Raw genomic sequence first — 12,999 nt, forward strand, 5'->3', positions numbered from 1 at the left:
CGTACCACACACTCCTTTTCCTAAAAGTTTGCATTATCTTATGTTTATATTACGTAGTCTTACTTTATGCTTAGCATCTGCCATATATATTTATATATATAAACCACTAGCTAATGATGTTTCATTAACTTGGAAAGCCCGGCATGGTGAAGATTTAGCCTAAATCCAATGCACTAGATTGAAGCCAATGGTGTAGGTTTTCTGGCTATATATTAATCAATGGTTGCTCTTGATAGGTAGTTTTGCCCAAGCTTCTGTACTTTCATATCATAATCTCGAGCATATGCGGGGAAGCTTTGATTCATTACCAGTCATGTTGAGGATGGCTAGCTAGGGAGATCCTAACTATAATTCGCGTTACACAATATTAATGAAGACGGGGATTTTATTAATCACCTGCCGGCTGGGTTTGAATTTTATCAATAATAAAGCTAGCTATTTATAGCATTTGAATCATAATCGGCCCTGAAACTTACCTTGGTTGAGTTTAATGGACTATGTTTCACAATTTTATGGAAGAGTTACTTGGTAGGAGCTTGAAGCTGGGTTTGAAAGTGCCGTCCAAATAATTAGAAGATGGTGTTGATTCTTTGCAATCCGCAGCCACATCATTGTATTTCACATCCGAGCACCAATATTACAATTACAATATGCTCCCTCATCTTCTAATGCATTTCAACATCCTACCCTTTGATCACATGCACGCAAATGCCAAAATTTCTTGAGATTGAAACTACTTCCTACCTCATGAGGTTCTTAGACACTATTTGGTAAATTATACACCGAGGAATAACCCCGTGACATGGATATAGTCTATTGTCCCCTTCGAGTAATGTCACCAAACCAATTCTATGCATATACATGTATACTTGAGATAAATGCACTGGAAAGGGTCAGGAGTACTGACTCACTAGCCCAGTACCGTGCTAAACTATTTGACTTCTTGCAAATACCTGTCAAGCTAAAATCCAAATGATCCCGATAAATTTTGCACTGGTTAATTGTCAACAAGCACAGTTCACGCATGATCACAATATTCATGGAAGCAGAGATATATATATAGAGAGAGAGAGAGGGATGTGCGAATGCAAACGCATGCCAATGATAGACAAAGTATGACTAGTAGAAACTGAGATCAATGACTGTTATGAGAACAAAAGGATATAAATTTAAGCAAAAATTAACTATTTTGGCGGAAATAAAAGCAGAACGCAAGAACTCACATTAATCAGGTGGCCCCTATATTCTTTTTAACAAACAAAGAACAGAAGACTCTGAAGCTTCGGGTCTAATAGTTACACAGAAGAATATTGTACATTATTGCTATCCAGATCATCCATGTATAGTCAAACGAGAAAGGAAAAATGAAAGAAATAAAAGAAAGGAGAGATTGTCAGTTTAACCTGCCTTGTACAATCTCTCACACTAGAGCTCACCCATCTTGACAATCTGAAGACCCTCCACCATAATCATTCTCAAGTAGGGGACCAAGTGCGTTCCTAACAGAGGATTTCTGCTTACTAGCCTCCTCAAGTATTGCCAATCGAGCAGTGTCACAAGCTTTTGCATTTGGGAAACCGATTGTCCATCGCCCATCTGCTGCAACTTGATTGAATGCCTTCGTGTTGTAGCTTCTATTTTTACCCCCGTTTATTCTGGGTTCAAACTCTCTTATCCTGAGATGCAGCCAAGTGGGCTGATCCTCGTCTATCTTTGGCTGTCAGGTAGGGAAAAAAGTCACAGCAGTATATATTGTTGGTAACAGAGAAATTAAAACCAGTAACCAGATTAACTTGCTCAGAAGTTAAAAATCTTAAAACTGGCAAAATGCAGAAGTTAATAATGGAAACATAAACATGGCAATAACTGACACATAGGTAAAGATGGTAAGAGACTATCCAGTAGATGTCAAGAAATAAATAATGAAGCTTTTCAGAGTAAAGAAAATAAGTACTCAGAGGAAGCTTGCAACAACTATCATAAGAAAAAAAGCTAAGGGAGCTAATGCTGTCCTAATTTCAACCCCAACTCATTCAAAACTTACTGAAAATAACTTCAAGGTTTTCATTCTCCCTGTCAAAACTTGTATCTCCTTCCCTAACTCCAAGTCATAAACCACACGAAAACCAGTTTCCCTGTTGTAAATTGGTTGTTAACACGCAAGAAAACCAGTTTCCCTGTTGTAAATTGGTTGTTAACATGCAAGAAAAGCTTTGTATCTCCTTAGTTCATGTACATTTGGAATCTCCCTTAAACTCTTGAAATGTAAATTTTAACACCTAACAATATAAATGGTTTATATTAAGGAAATTTCTACGTAAAGAAATCCAAAATTAAATCCATAGGTTAAGCCTAAGTTAGAGACCATATATAATAATTTACACGTGTTTTATTGCAAAACATGCACAATTAGAAATTGAAATATGTTTGTGGATTAATGGAAGAGCTTCGGATGATACTGAGATTTAATAAAGTACAAAAGATCTTGTACACTTTCTAGAAAAGTGTGTTTTAACACCATTTAACTCTCGGATACAAGAAGCATGACCAAGAAGAGATAGTTCTTTCCAGAACCCAACTAACATCATGACAACTGCCTGTGTCAATTTTCAGAAAAAAGCTAGTAAAGTGTTTACATCTTGCTCATCCTGCATTCAATTTGTCACAGATTTACTCTTAAAGAGTGGCATCACTCCAGTCCACTGAAATCTTAATCGTTATGAAGGCAATCTAGGCAAACAGTCTAAATGAAATTAGCTCAACAATGAGACAAGTATTTGCCAAAGCCAATCGAGAAGGCCAACACCAGCCTTGGTTGGCAACAGCGCAAAGCAATTTCATTGATTAGTCTAATCATACCAAGTTCTAAACATCCATGCAAGGTTCATTATCATCGCAGCAATATTTTGCCCTACAGAACTAAAGTTTGACAGTGTCTGGACTTACACTCAATCCTGCCAATGGAGCAATGGCAATTACAACCCCTCTTTGACTGCGGAAGGGATGTTTCTCCACAAGAAGCAATTTCCCAGATATTCCCCTTGCCACAGGTATCAGGTAAATATCTCTGATTCCTGCATTTGAGAAGGCAATCCTGCAAGGGATTCCTGAGCCTGCAAATGTTTCACAAGTGAAAAAATGAAGACACGTTGGAGAATATGTTGAACGGGGAGTGGAAGGTTAATGACTCCCAACCTAAGGAAACCTCCGACCCAAAGCTAGCAGATGAAAGACCTGAAGCTAGGTTCTTCGCAGAATCGAAGGGAAGTACCACTATGGAGTCCAGTGAGGACTTCTCAAGAAACTCTCCTTTGGAAATAAAAGCCTTCAACTGAAGATGCAGAATGAAGACCTGCACGTATTATTGTTATGTGGTCTCCAACATCCCAGAAAATTTAATGTTAAATGTACAGTTATGAGGAAATGTAAACAGTTTCCCAATGCTTGCAAAATGTCAAAACGGGCTCAATAGGCAAACAGAAAGTAAAAGGTAGCAAAAAAAAGCAAAAGATGTTTGTCATAGAGATTTTTCTCTCGCAAAACTGTTGAGCAGACAGAAACTAAACTGAAGTCAAACATAAAAGCATTTAAGTTCAGAAAGCTAGAGTAAAAGCAGAGGAAAACATGCTAAACACATGGCTAAAACATAATGTTCTAGCTCTGAACTTGAAGAGGCTGCACAAAAGATTCCCAAGAACATGAAGAAAGGTTGCAATGCAGCATCTCTTGCCAAGAATTTGATAAGAATAAATGTTAAAAACCTTCACTACATCCACCATTCTTTGCCAAGCTACATGGGAAGAGGTTGCATCATCTGCAATGTGTAAATTAATTTATTTTCCCTTTAAGCATGGGATTAGAACTAAATATAAATGAAAATTCTCAATCAAACCAAAGAAAAAAGGAACACAAAAGTGCATTTTACCATCAGCGGCCTGGCAGATTGTGAAATCTAGAAGGAAAAAGGGGTCTTTGGATTGTGATGATTCCTCAAGAGCTGTATGGGCCATCAAAATAGATCAAATGAGTTCCACCAAAATAGACTATCACATCCCATATGAACCCTGCTGTATGAAGCAGCTCTTGTCCCTTGTCAAATTAACATACAGCTACCTGTTTTACAGCTTGCCCATTCATTTCTCAACACGTCCATGATATGATCAAACCAGCATCCATCAAGTTCTTTCTCGACACATATGCAGGACCGCTCAAATGAGGTCTGTTAATGAGAACTAGAAGATATAAAACTTTAGAAAGTTTGAGACATGATTATAAAGAAACTCCAAGAAACACTTATTGTAAGGTAAGAGGATGTTACCCTTTCAATAAGCACAAGAATAAATTCAAGAATGGATAACAGTAAAGGAGGATAATACATTGCTATGTATTTGAGGTAATTCATAATTCAGTCTTCTTACATTAAATAGATGGAAATTGTGTTCATCAAGCCTGATTCCTTGAAAAACCAGTAGCTTTCGCAAGAACCATCCAGTATGCCACTTTATTTGCACAGTGGTTGGTGGTTCGCTTGCTAAAACATTCAATAATGCATTTAAAATCTGAAGAATTTGAAAAAAAAAAAAACAATAATAATAATAAGATAGCAATGATGGTAAGTTCATGATGAAAATGAAAGTCAAACAGCACCAAGCTATAAATGATTAGATATTAATCAGGTGGATAGCATAAAGGGTCGTGTAGAGCATAGAGCATACATCTTATTCAGGCCTAAAATGGAAGTTTTAAGGAAACAACTACATCATTGTAAATATACCTGAGGCATAAACTTCACGAGTATACTTTCCTCCATTACCTGTAAAGCTGAGATGTATTAATTCTAAAATTGATTTTTTCAATAATATAGATTAAAGACCAGACAAACTGTTGACAAATGGTCATGTTTAATTTAATGATCTCTCTTTTTTCTCAATGAATTATTAAATTCATTGGTTAAGCATTGCTGTTGGTATCAGACCTCAATGCCAGCTTCCATATTTCTAGTAATTTGTGTGATGAGGAGCTGTTCTTCCTGTCTCAGAAGCCAAGAAAAAATTAATCACATCCAAAATGTTTTTCAAGGATGCATTGAGTCAAATGGTGGCTGGGAGAAGTATTAACACATTACAGTAAGTCAAATACCCAGGTAGATGTAAGTGTTTGATTGGATGGCAAGACAGAAAGCATGAAAGTTTCACTGAACCCTAAAAGCACAAAGCCAGCTACCCTCACTGGAACTGAATGTTTAAAATAGACATGTTCAAAAAACAATGGCGCTACAGAATTTGTATAGCAAACCACTTTATCTAGTCAGGGACTCAAGTTGTGATCTCAAGTCCTCCCCCATCCCGCAAACACATGACTACAGCACACAAAAATGACACACCTCTGCTGCACTGGTTACTGTGCATGGTGATCATGCATCTCAAGACAAAAAGAAACAATTTTTCAAATATCTAAATACACATTAGTTGAAGAGAGGGAAGGATGAAGAAATGGAACAGAAATCAAAGGGGACCACATATGGGCATCTCTAGTACCAGAAAGAACATAAAAAAGATCCATTTTTGTTGATATTTACCATACCATGCTGCATTGCACTCAGGCTAACCATTGAAGCCAGTAAATCCGCAAGATCTGAGAAGACAACAGAATAGTAGAAGGACAAATAAACAATGATGTTGATCCATTATGCTCTATCTTTAGTCCGCATAATTTAAGAAGCAGAAAATATAAGATACCTTTACTTTCTGCTAAAGTAAGTAATAAAAACAGAGACGCAAGTGAGAGGCTGTGATTGTCAGACAAAATAAAATCTAGTATACTGCCTCTGCAATTGGAAAAAAAATTGTGGTGAGTACAATGGTACACATGATTGCAAAGATCATAATACAGAACAAAAATTATTTCATCTAGTTGTCAAACATAGCTCGTGAATTCAACATGCCTTAGACGTCATATCCAGCTACATGAGCAACCTAAATTTCCAGGTATCATGCTGTACAATGTCTTATATCCAACAGCTAAAATCTAGCCAAAATTCCATTTAAGTTTAGTCTCAAGAAGGAGCCAGGATTCAATGATCCCATTGAAAGTTATCAAGTGCAAGAGAACATAGGTAATTGGAACCTACACTTGGTATAAAACATCTCTATCTTAGCAATACAAAATTCTCTCTTATTTGCATCAGTGAAGCAAAATCCATATGGTGTTACTTCTGTTAACCTTTGTGGTCATATAGGATCATCAACAGAGAAGCTTACAAGATGATACAGATGATACATACTCTGGCAAATGCCTGTGAAGAGGACTCCCATTGACACTTTCAGCACCTTCAGACTCGGTAGAACATGATGATTTTTCCATATCATTAAAATCACTGAAAAAAGCACTGCTCAAACACGCTTCCCAAGCATCTCTCACACTTAAGGACATATAAGGGTATAGAAGAACTCCAGCCACATAGTTAACAATACTTTTTCCACCAATGACTTGAATAAGACAAGAAACCATATACAGAGAAGTGATTGGAGATAGATTTGAACCCTAAAACAAAAACAATGTGTTACTTGATGCATAAAAGCTTCAGACAAAAAGTTACAATGCATAAGATTACAGTGCGATGATTTGGGTTCTTATAGTTCAATAGGTACCTGGTTCTAGTGGAGATATAAGGTAAATGAGAAAAGACACAGTCAAGATTCTAAGTAAACATGAAGGCAAAGCTAAGTACTTCAACCAGTCAGACTATCAGTGAAACAGAGAGAGGAACTTGAAAGAGTGAACCAAAGAAAGGATGCAATGGAGATGTGAACATGTGGAAGTTCTTTCTAAGAGACTTTAGCCTCAACATTCATTGCAGTAATGCAGATGACAAATAATGAGAAAGAATATGCAAGTGTTCTTTGCCTAAGGTATTTTCATCAGACTGCAAATCTGAAAGCACATTTGAGCATGCTTTCTGATGAATTGCAGGCTTAAAGAAACACAAGCATGCAAACATAGACTGACACACAAGAAAACACGATCTTAAAAGATATCACAAATTGTTTGATAAAATTAAAAAAAAAATAGTCCTAAGGAATTAAGAGGAAAGACATCTTACATCACTCTGCCTTGAATGAAGCAAAGGATGTAATATAGGAAAGAGGAGCAAGTTAAGAACATTCTGCATGACCACTTTACTCAAACGAGTTTCGCCAACACAAAGAATATCCTTTAAGTAGTACAGATCATCAACAATTCTATCAGTTTTTAACAGTAGCTCCTTTCTTCTTTGATTAATGCCCATCTCCCTGCATAAAAGGGAAACATTCTTCATATAGATAGTTCTAAACAGCTAACAGAGTAGGATTGTTCAAATGATATAATATTCCTGAGAAATAGAAGGAACATACTCTAAAGCATGGACAAGGTTGTCTAGATGGGTAAATTGCTCTTTCAAGCTATGAATCAAATCTGAGAAGTAACTTGAAACTGGAGGAGTTGTTATGAACTGATAAACCGTATCATCACTAACTGCAAAACCAAAAGAATAATGTTGCAAGCTATCAATGACCTATTCAACATTCATAAGGAAACAAAGATAATAATAAAATACCATTATATATATTGAGAGTCAATGCACGTATAGCAGTCTGAATCATCTTTTCCCCGTGCTGAGCAAATTTAAGAGCCTCACTGTATAGGGGGAAAGAGACAACAGCATCCTGCAGGAGGATAAATACATAATAGATAGACTTAGGTCAGGCCTCGCAAAAAGTAAATCTTATTGGTACAAAAACACAATAATGTTGAATGCATGCAAGCCAGAGTGCTGGAAAATCTGATAGCAGCTCCAATACATTCTGGTTCCAATTAAAATGTACATGTGCATGTTTCAACCCCTGCTCTTCTGCTAAGTGAATTCAGCCCATGGACCTGAGTCTATCATTTATTTATTATGACAAAGGGGAAAAATGAATCATAAACCTTCAATTTAATCAAAATGATGACCCCTGATATTTCATAGAACATCATATCAACCACACACACCATCCTTAACTGACAAGTATATAACAAAGGAGACTGGGAAGCGAAACTATTTTAGCTGTAGTTTTTAATTAAACCAATTTTCTAATTTGATTTTTTTAGCATAACATTACACAAAGGGAACTTATGAAAGACTTTGACCTCTTAATTTTTTTCTCAAGTCTTCATAAAGAAACAAATATGTGCTTGTTGACACTATGGCTGTTTGGAAGCAGCATTCCACTCATAAATCAGAGGCTGTAGAAACAAATAATGCAAGAAAATAGAAAGAATAGGTGGTGAACTTTTACCCCATGAACCTTTACAAGAAGGCAAAGAGTGTCTCCATTTATTTTGTTGCTCACTGATCTGATTTAATAAAATAATTTCAAAAATAGGTCACAGAAAGGGGTTAGAAAAAATGTACCACCATTTTTATTGATAAATTCAAACCACAGAGTACCCAAAACTTAAGAAAATGCCAAAGAAAGTCCCAATGTTAAAGAGGTTTTGTGTGTGTGTGTGTGTGTTTGAGAGAGAGAGAGAGAGAGATTCACAACCTTAGGAAAGATATATAATATTGAGCTAGATCTCCACCATCAAATTTGTACGGATGTGTTATAATATTGTTGACATAGTCATTGCTTAAACAGTAGTCTGCATTATAGAATCACCAAATGAATCACTAAACTTGTTTCAGCAATAAGGAAGAAATTCAAGCCTGTTCTCCATCATTGAAATGAATACATGAAACATAAAAAACACTGAGGAGGGATGGACAAATAACGATTTCATGTGCTACACATTCTAGAAATACAAAATGAATGAGAATTAGCTCTTACAGATTGCATATTCGCTATCCATGTTTTGAATCATTATACTTAGATACTGTAGCAATGGTGCCTCGATTCTTGAATTTTTACTAATTTTTAGTACACGAACAAACTCCGCCAAAACCTGGTGTTCCATAAAACACCTGCAGAAACCCGAAAAAATAAATCCTTGAATATAACCAAAATCAAACACAATACAGAGAAGGATGTGTCCAAGAATTTTGTACTCAAAAATCTGAGAATCTTGTCTGTCGCCATATGTAACTATCTCTACTATAGACTGCAGGAGATCCACAACTAATTCCTGAAAGTGAAAAACAAGAATGACAAGTTGATGTTAAGAAAAAGATTTCAAGGATTACACAAATCTATCTCCGAGAATCAGGAGGAGCTATTAGCACTCTATCAAGTGTTGACGGCAGTCAACTTCTCCCTTTATAAAAGTGTAGTGTATCAAACAGAGTGATAACAGCTCCTACCTAGAAATTACACAGAGGTAGGTCGATTTTACTCACCCTGTTGTGCATATCTACAACTTTGATCTTCTGCAATTCATGAATTACATGTCTGCATTCAAAAAATTATTCAAATATCAATAACAAATTGACAACAAGTAGAAACTATGGGAACAAGGGCATCCTCAGGTAATTACAAATGAAGCAGTCATGTCATCGTAAGTTATAAAATCAAAAACCCCTTTCAGTTTTGCTAAACACACACACAAAAAGAAAAAAAAAAAAAAAAAGCATTTTTGCCCCTCCCTCCCTCCCTCCCTTACATACACTTTGCCCCTCCCTCCCTCCCTCCCTTACACACACACGCACGCACGCACGCATCAAACAATCTTTCTAACTTCTAAAACCCAGTTTTCCTTTTTCAGCCTAACTTCTTAACTTATGAATAATACACCAAATACAAATTCTATCAATGATCTCCAAACAAAATAACTTAATTCTCCGGTTGGCCTAGAAATTATAAAAAAAATGAAATTTCTTTTATACAATTAATAAACACAATCATAAACAAAAACCCTAAATTATGAGGATGATAAAAAGGAACTCTTAATAACAAAAACATTACAGCATTTCCAAATTGGCCACATAAAATTGAAATTAAACTGAATAAAACAAGAAGAGTTACTTGAAGTATTGCAGAGAGAAGCGATCGATGGATCGCCAAAGCGAACGCCACATAGTGAAGGATCAAACTGAGCGGTTCAAGAAAATGAAATTTTGGTAGATCTAGGCAGTTCGATTTTTGAGAGTGGAATTGACGGTTTTCGGCACCATCTATTCAGGCTGGGCTTTTACTTCGGTTTGTCCGTTTGGTAACAACTAACTTTCAACGTTGTTAGCGCTTACGAATTTCCCTTCAGCACCGTTTGTTCAGAGCACGTTTAAAATATTTTTTATTTTTTATTATAAAATATATTGAAATAATATTTTTTAAAATTTATTTATTATATAGCATATCAACTATAAAATATCAAAATAAAATTATTTTTACAAAAATATTTTCCAACAACATAAATAAACAACATAATAAAAAGTGGTTTCATAAACTATTTTTTAAATTTTTTATATATAAAAAGTATTTTAATTTTATTTTTTATTGAAATTTTTTAAAAAAATTATAAAAATATCTTATTATTTATTTATTATGTAAAATTTAGTCTTCAATATTTTGATTCTTATATTTTTTTTGAATTTTTAATATTTTTTTAATTTTATTTTTTAAAACTTGATTTAATTTGATTTTTATATCAATTTTTGTAATTATTTTTTTGTTGTTGTTTGTTTTTCTTATATCTTTTTTTTAATGGAGATTTTTTATCTTTTAGATTTAGTTCTTATTCTTTTAATTACAATTTATTTTTTAAAATAATTTATAAAATTGGTTTTTTTTTTTTCATTTTTTTTTTAATATTTTTTATCCATCATATTTTATATCCATTTTTTTTTATTTCTATATGTAATATTGAAAATAATTTATGGAATTAGAGAAATCTTTTCAATTTCATTTTCCTTTAATTTTTTTATTTATCAAATCTGGTCTTTATTTTTTTAATAAACTTAAAAATAAAATAAAATATTAATAAGTTATTTTTCATCTTAATTTTCATGAAACTAATGTATATCAAAAAATAATTTATTTTTATGAAAATTATTTTTCAATAAATAAACATATTCTAATCTTTTTACATTATTCATTTTCAATAAAGGCAATGTTTTTTATAACTTATTTACTATATACTTAGATTTTTTATTCACACCACGCAAAAGTCAAATAAATTATTTCTAATCTTTAAAAAATTCTAAAAGCACTAGGAAGTAAAAAATTAAAACATACTAGATGGAATATTTTTTAAATATAACATTAAGATGATAATATATTAAAACAACATTATATTAGCTAGATTAAGTCAATTATGGTTAACTCGCGGTCTTCAATATAAGATTGTGATAATCACGTGAAACCCAAAATATAATGAAATAGAAAGCCTAATTCTAATCAACTAAATTTAAAAGATTGAAAATTAAAAAAATAAAAATAAAAATTATATTTAAGCAAACAAAAATATCATAAAGTGAGATGAAGCCATTTTTACAATACTTTTACCATGGACTTTTCTATAGTTTAATCATTTTTTATTTTACTTCCTCAATCAACATGACTTTTAAACTTAAATGAAAAAAATTAATTTATCCTCACATGTATAATACATAACACTATCTCATTGTTTTGTGTTATGCTACAGAAAAAAAAAAAAAGGTATTGATAACATGTTTTCTAAAAAAACTTGGTTCTAAAATAAGTATAGACATTGATATTTCGATCTAATATTGAGATAGAAAAACATTTAATCCATTTTAAATAACTTGGGTTGACTGACAAAACTTATAGAGATAATCTTGAAAAGAAAAATACAAAGTTTAATTCTGAATTAACTCGGTGTTAAATGATAAAATCAATGAAAAACAACATTTGATTAAAAAAAAGATGAACTTGAGTCAATCAAGCAAGTCTACGACGAAAGTTATACATGTCACCAGATTCAATAAATTTTTTATCTCGGAGATTATTTTTCATTTAATTACACGATAATAAAGTGCATGATATTTTTTTGTATGAAAAAAAATATATTTTTTAGAAGTAAGAAAATCATGATAGACATATGGAGCCAATATAGCAAAGGTACATCACTGACAACAAATCAAACTCTCGATGCAAGTTATGCACATCATTAGATTCAATAAATTTCTTATTTTATAGATTATTTTTCATTTGATAGATTTTTATAACAATAAAATGAATGTGATATTTTCTAATGAAATTTTTTTTAAAAAGAAAAAAACATGACAAACACAAGGGATTGAGATAGCAAAAGCAAATCATTGATAACAAAGAGTGAAAGGATATTTTTTAAAATTTTAAATTAATTAAAAAAATATGTCATCAATTATAAATGATGAAATTACATTATTTTATTTAAATTGAGGTACTAAAAGTTCATTAAAAAAACAATTAGATATTTTGACTTAACTTATCAAACTTGTGATCTGAGTTATTAAACTAATTAGATTGAAAAAAAAATTGTATCTAAAACTAAGGCAAAAAAAAAAAAAGCTAGCAAAGCTGGCCTTCATCTTTGGAAAAGAGTTTCTAGCCTTAGTGTTTGGAAAAGAAAAACTTAGGCACATAGGCCTTTTAGCCAAGGGCATACGCTCTCGAGCTTGCTATTTTATTTATTTATCTGAAGCGGCAGATGACATATTGTCTATTTCTTTTTATTTCATTCTTTTAAAACAAAGATGACATGTTGCCCGTCAAAGCTGATGATGTGTCATCTCCCAACCTAGATTTTGGCTACCATTATAGTGGCTAAAAAATCAAGGCTATGGATTTTTAACTTGTTGAACCTATTTTTCAACCAATTTGAAGCCAAACAAACAAGTCATAGAATATGTAAAAACTAATTTAACAACACATGAAACCAAAAAAAAAAAACCTTAAATCACAAAATCAAAACTGAATAATTTTTTTGTTACTCGACTTAGATTTGTTTTATGAGGCAAAATTAAGGCTTAAAACAATCACTATAAGATGCTCCTCATCAAATATAACTTATTGACACCAATTTCAATCATTATGGTGGTCA

General features: G+C 33.0%; 1 protein-coding gene across 5 annotated transcripts; it reads right to left on the reverse strand.

The window, feature by feature from the left end:
• Positions 1-1,199: 1,199 nt before the first annotated feature.
• Positions 1,200-10,185, reverse strand: LOC105141380 (protein CLEC16A-like). Of its 5 annotated transcripts, XM_011048575.1 has the most exons (21): positions 9,981-10,185; positions 9,356-9,407; positions 9,068-9,144; positions 8,850-8,983; positions 8,568-8,664; positions 8,319-8,376; positions 7,598-7,706; positions 7,395-7,515; positions 7,103-7,292; positions 6,284-6,543; positions 5,739-5,827; positions 5,579-5,634; positions 4,775-4,813; positions 4,419-4,559; positions 4,114-4,219; positions 3,926-3,997; positions 3,762-3,814; positions 3,196-3,352; positions 2,947-3,113; positions 2,211-2,279; positions 1,724-2,168 (listed from the first exon to the last, which is right to left on the reverse strand). In XM_011048575.1, the coding sequence occupies exons 1-20, from the start codon at positions 10,031-10,033 to the stop codon at positions 2,229-2,231; spliced, it is 2,082 nt and encodes a 693-aa protein (XP_011046877.1). In that variant the 5' UTR covers positions 10,034-10,185; the 3' UTR covers positions 1,724-2,168; positions 2,211-2,228. The 5 variants fall into 5 exon arrangements, with proteins under 5 accessions (XP_011046874.1, XP_011046875.1, XP_011046873.1 ...); XM_011048572.1 differs by lacking the exons at positions 1,724-2,168; positions 2,211-2,279 and adding an exon at positions 1,200-1,717 and having other exon boundaries at positions 3,762-3,790; XM_011048573.1 differs by lacking the exons at positions 1,724-2,168; positions 2,211-2,279 and adding an exon at positions 1,200-1,717 and having other exon boundaries at positions 3,235-3,352.
• Positions 10,186-12,999: the final 2,814 nt, after the last annotated feature.

This window comes from Populus euphratica, unplaced genomic scaffold (assembly GCF_000495115.2).
Source record: "Populus euphratica unplaced genomic scaffold, PopEup_1.0 scaffold144.1, whole genome shotgun sequence".
In the NCBI taxonomy this organism is placed as follows: domain Eukaryota; kingdom Viridiplantae; phylum Streptophyta; class Magnoliopsida; order Malpighiales; family Salicaceae; genus Populus; species Populus euphratica.

Bases quoted from the DNA above. Each gene is read 5' to 3' on its own strand.
- LOC105141380 (XM_011048571.1), bottom strand. From the start codon at position 10,033: ATGTGGCGTTCGCTTTGGCGATCCATCGATCGCTTCTCTCTGCAATAC. The intron at 9,408-9,980 runs GTAACTCTTCTT...TTTTGAATGCAG, and splicing joins TTCTCTCTGCAATACTTCAA to ACATGTAATTCATGAATTGC. The intron at 3,114-3,195 runs GTTGGGAGTCAT...AAACATTTGCAG, and splicing joins TGGGTCGGAGGTTTCCTTAG to GCTCAGGAATCCCTTGCAGG.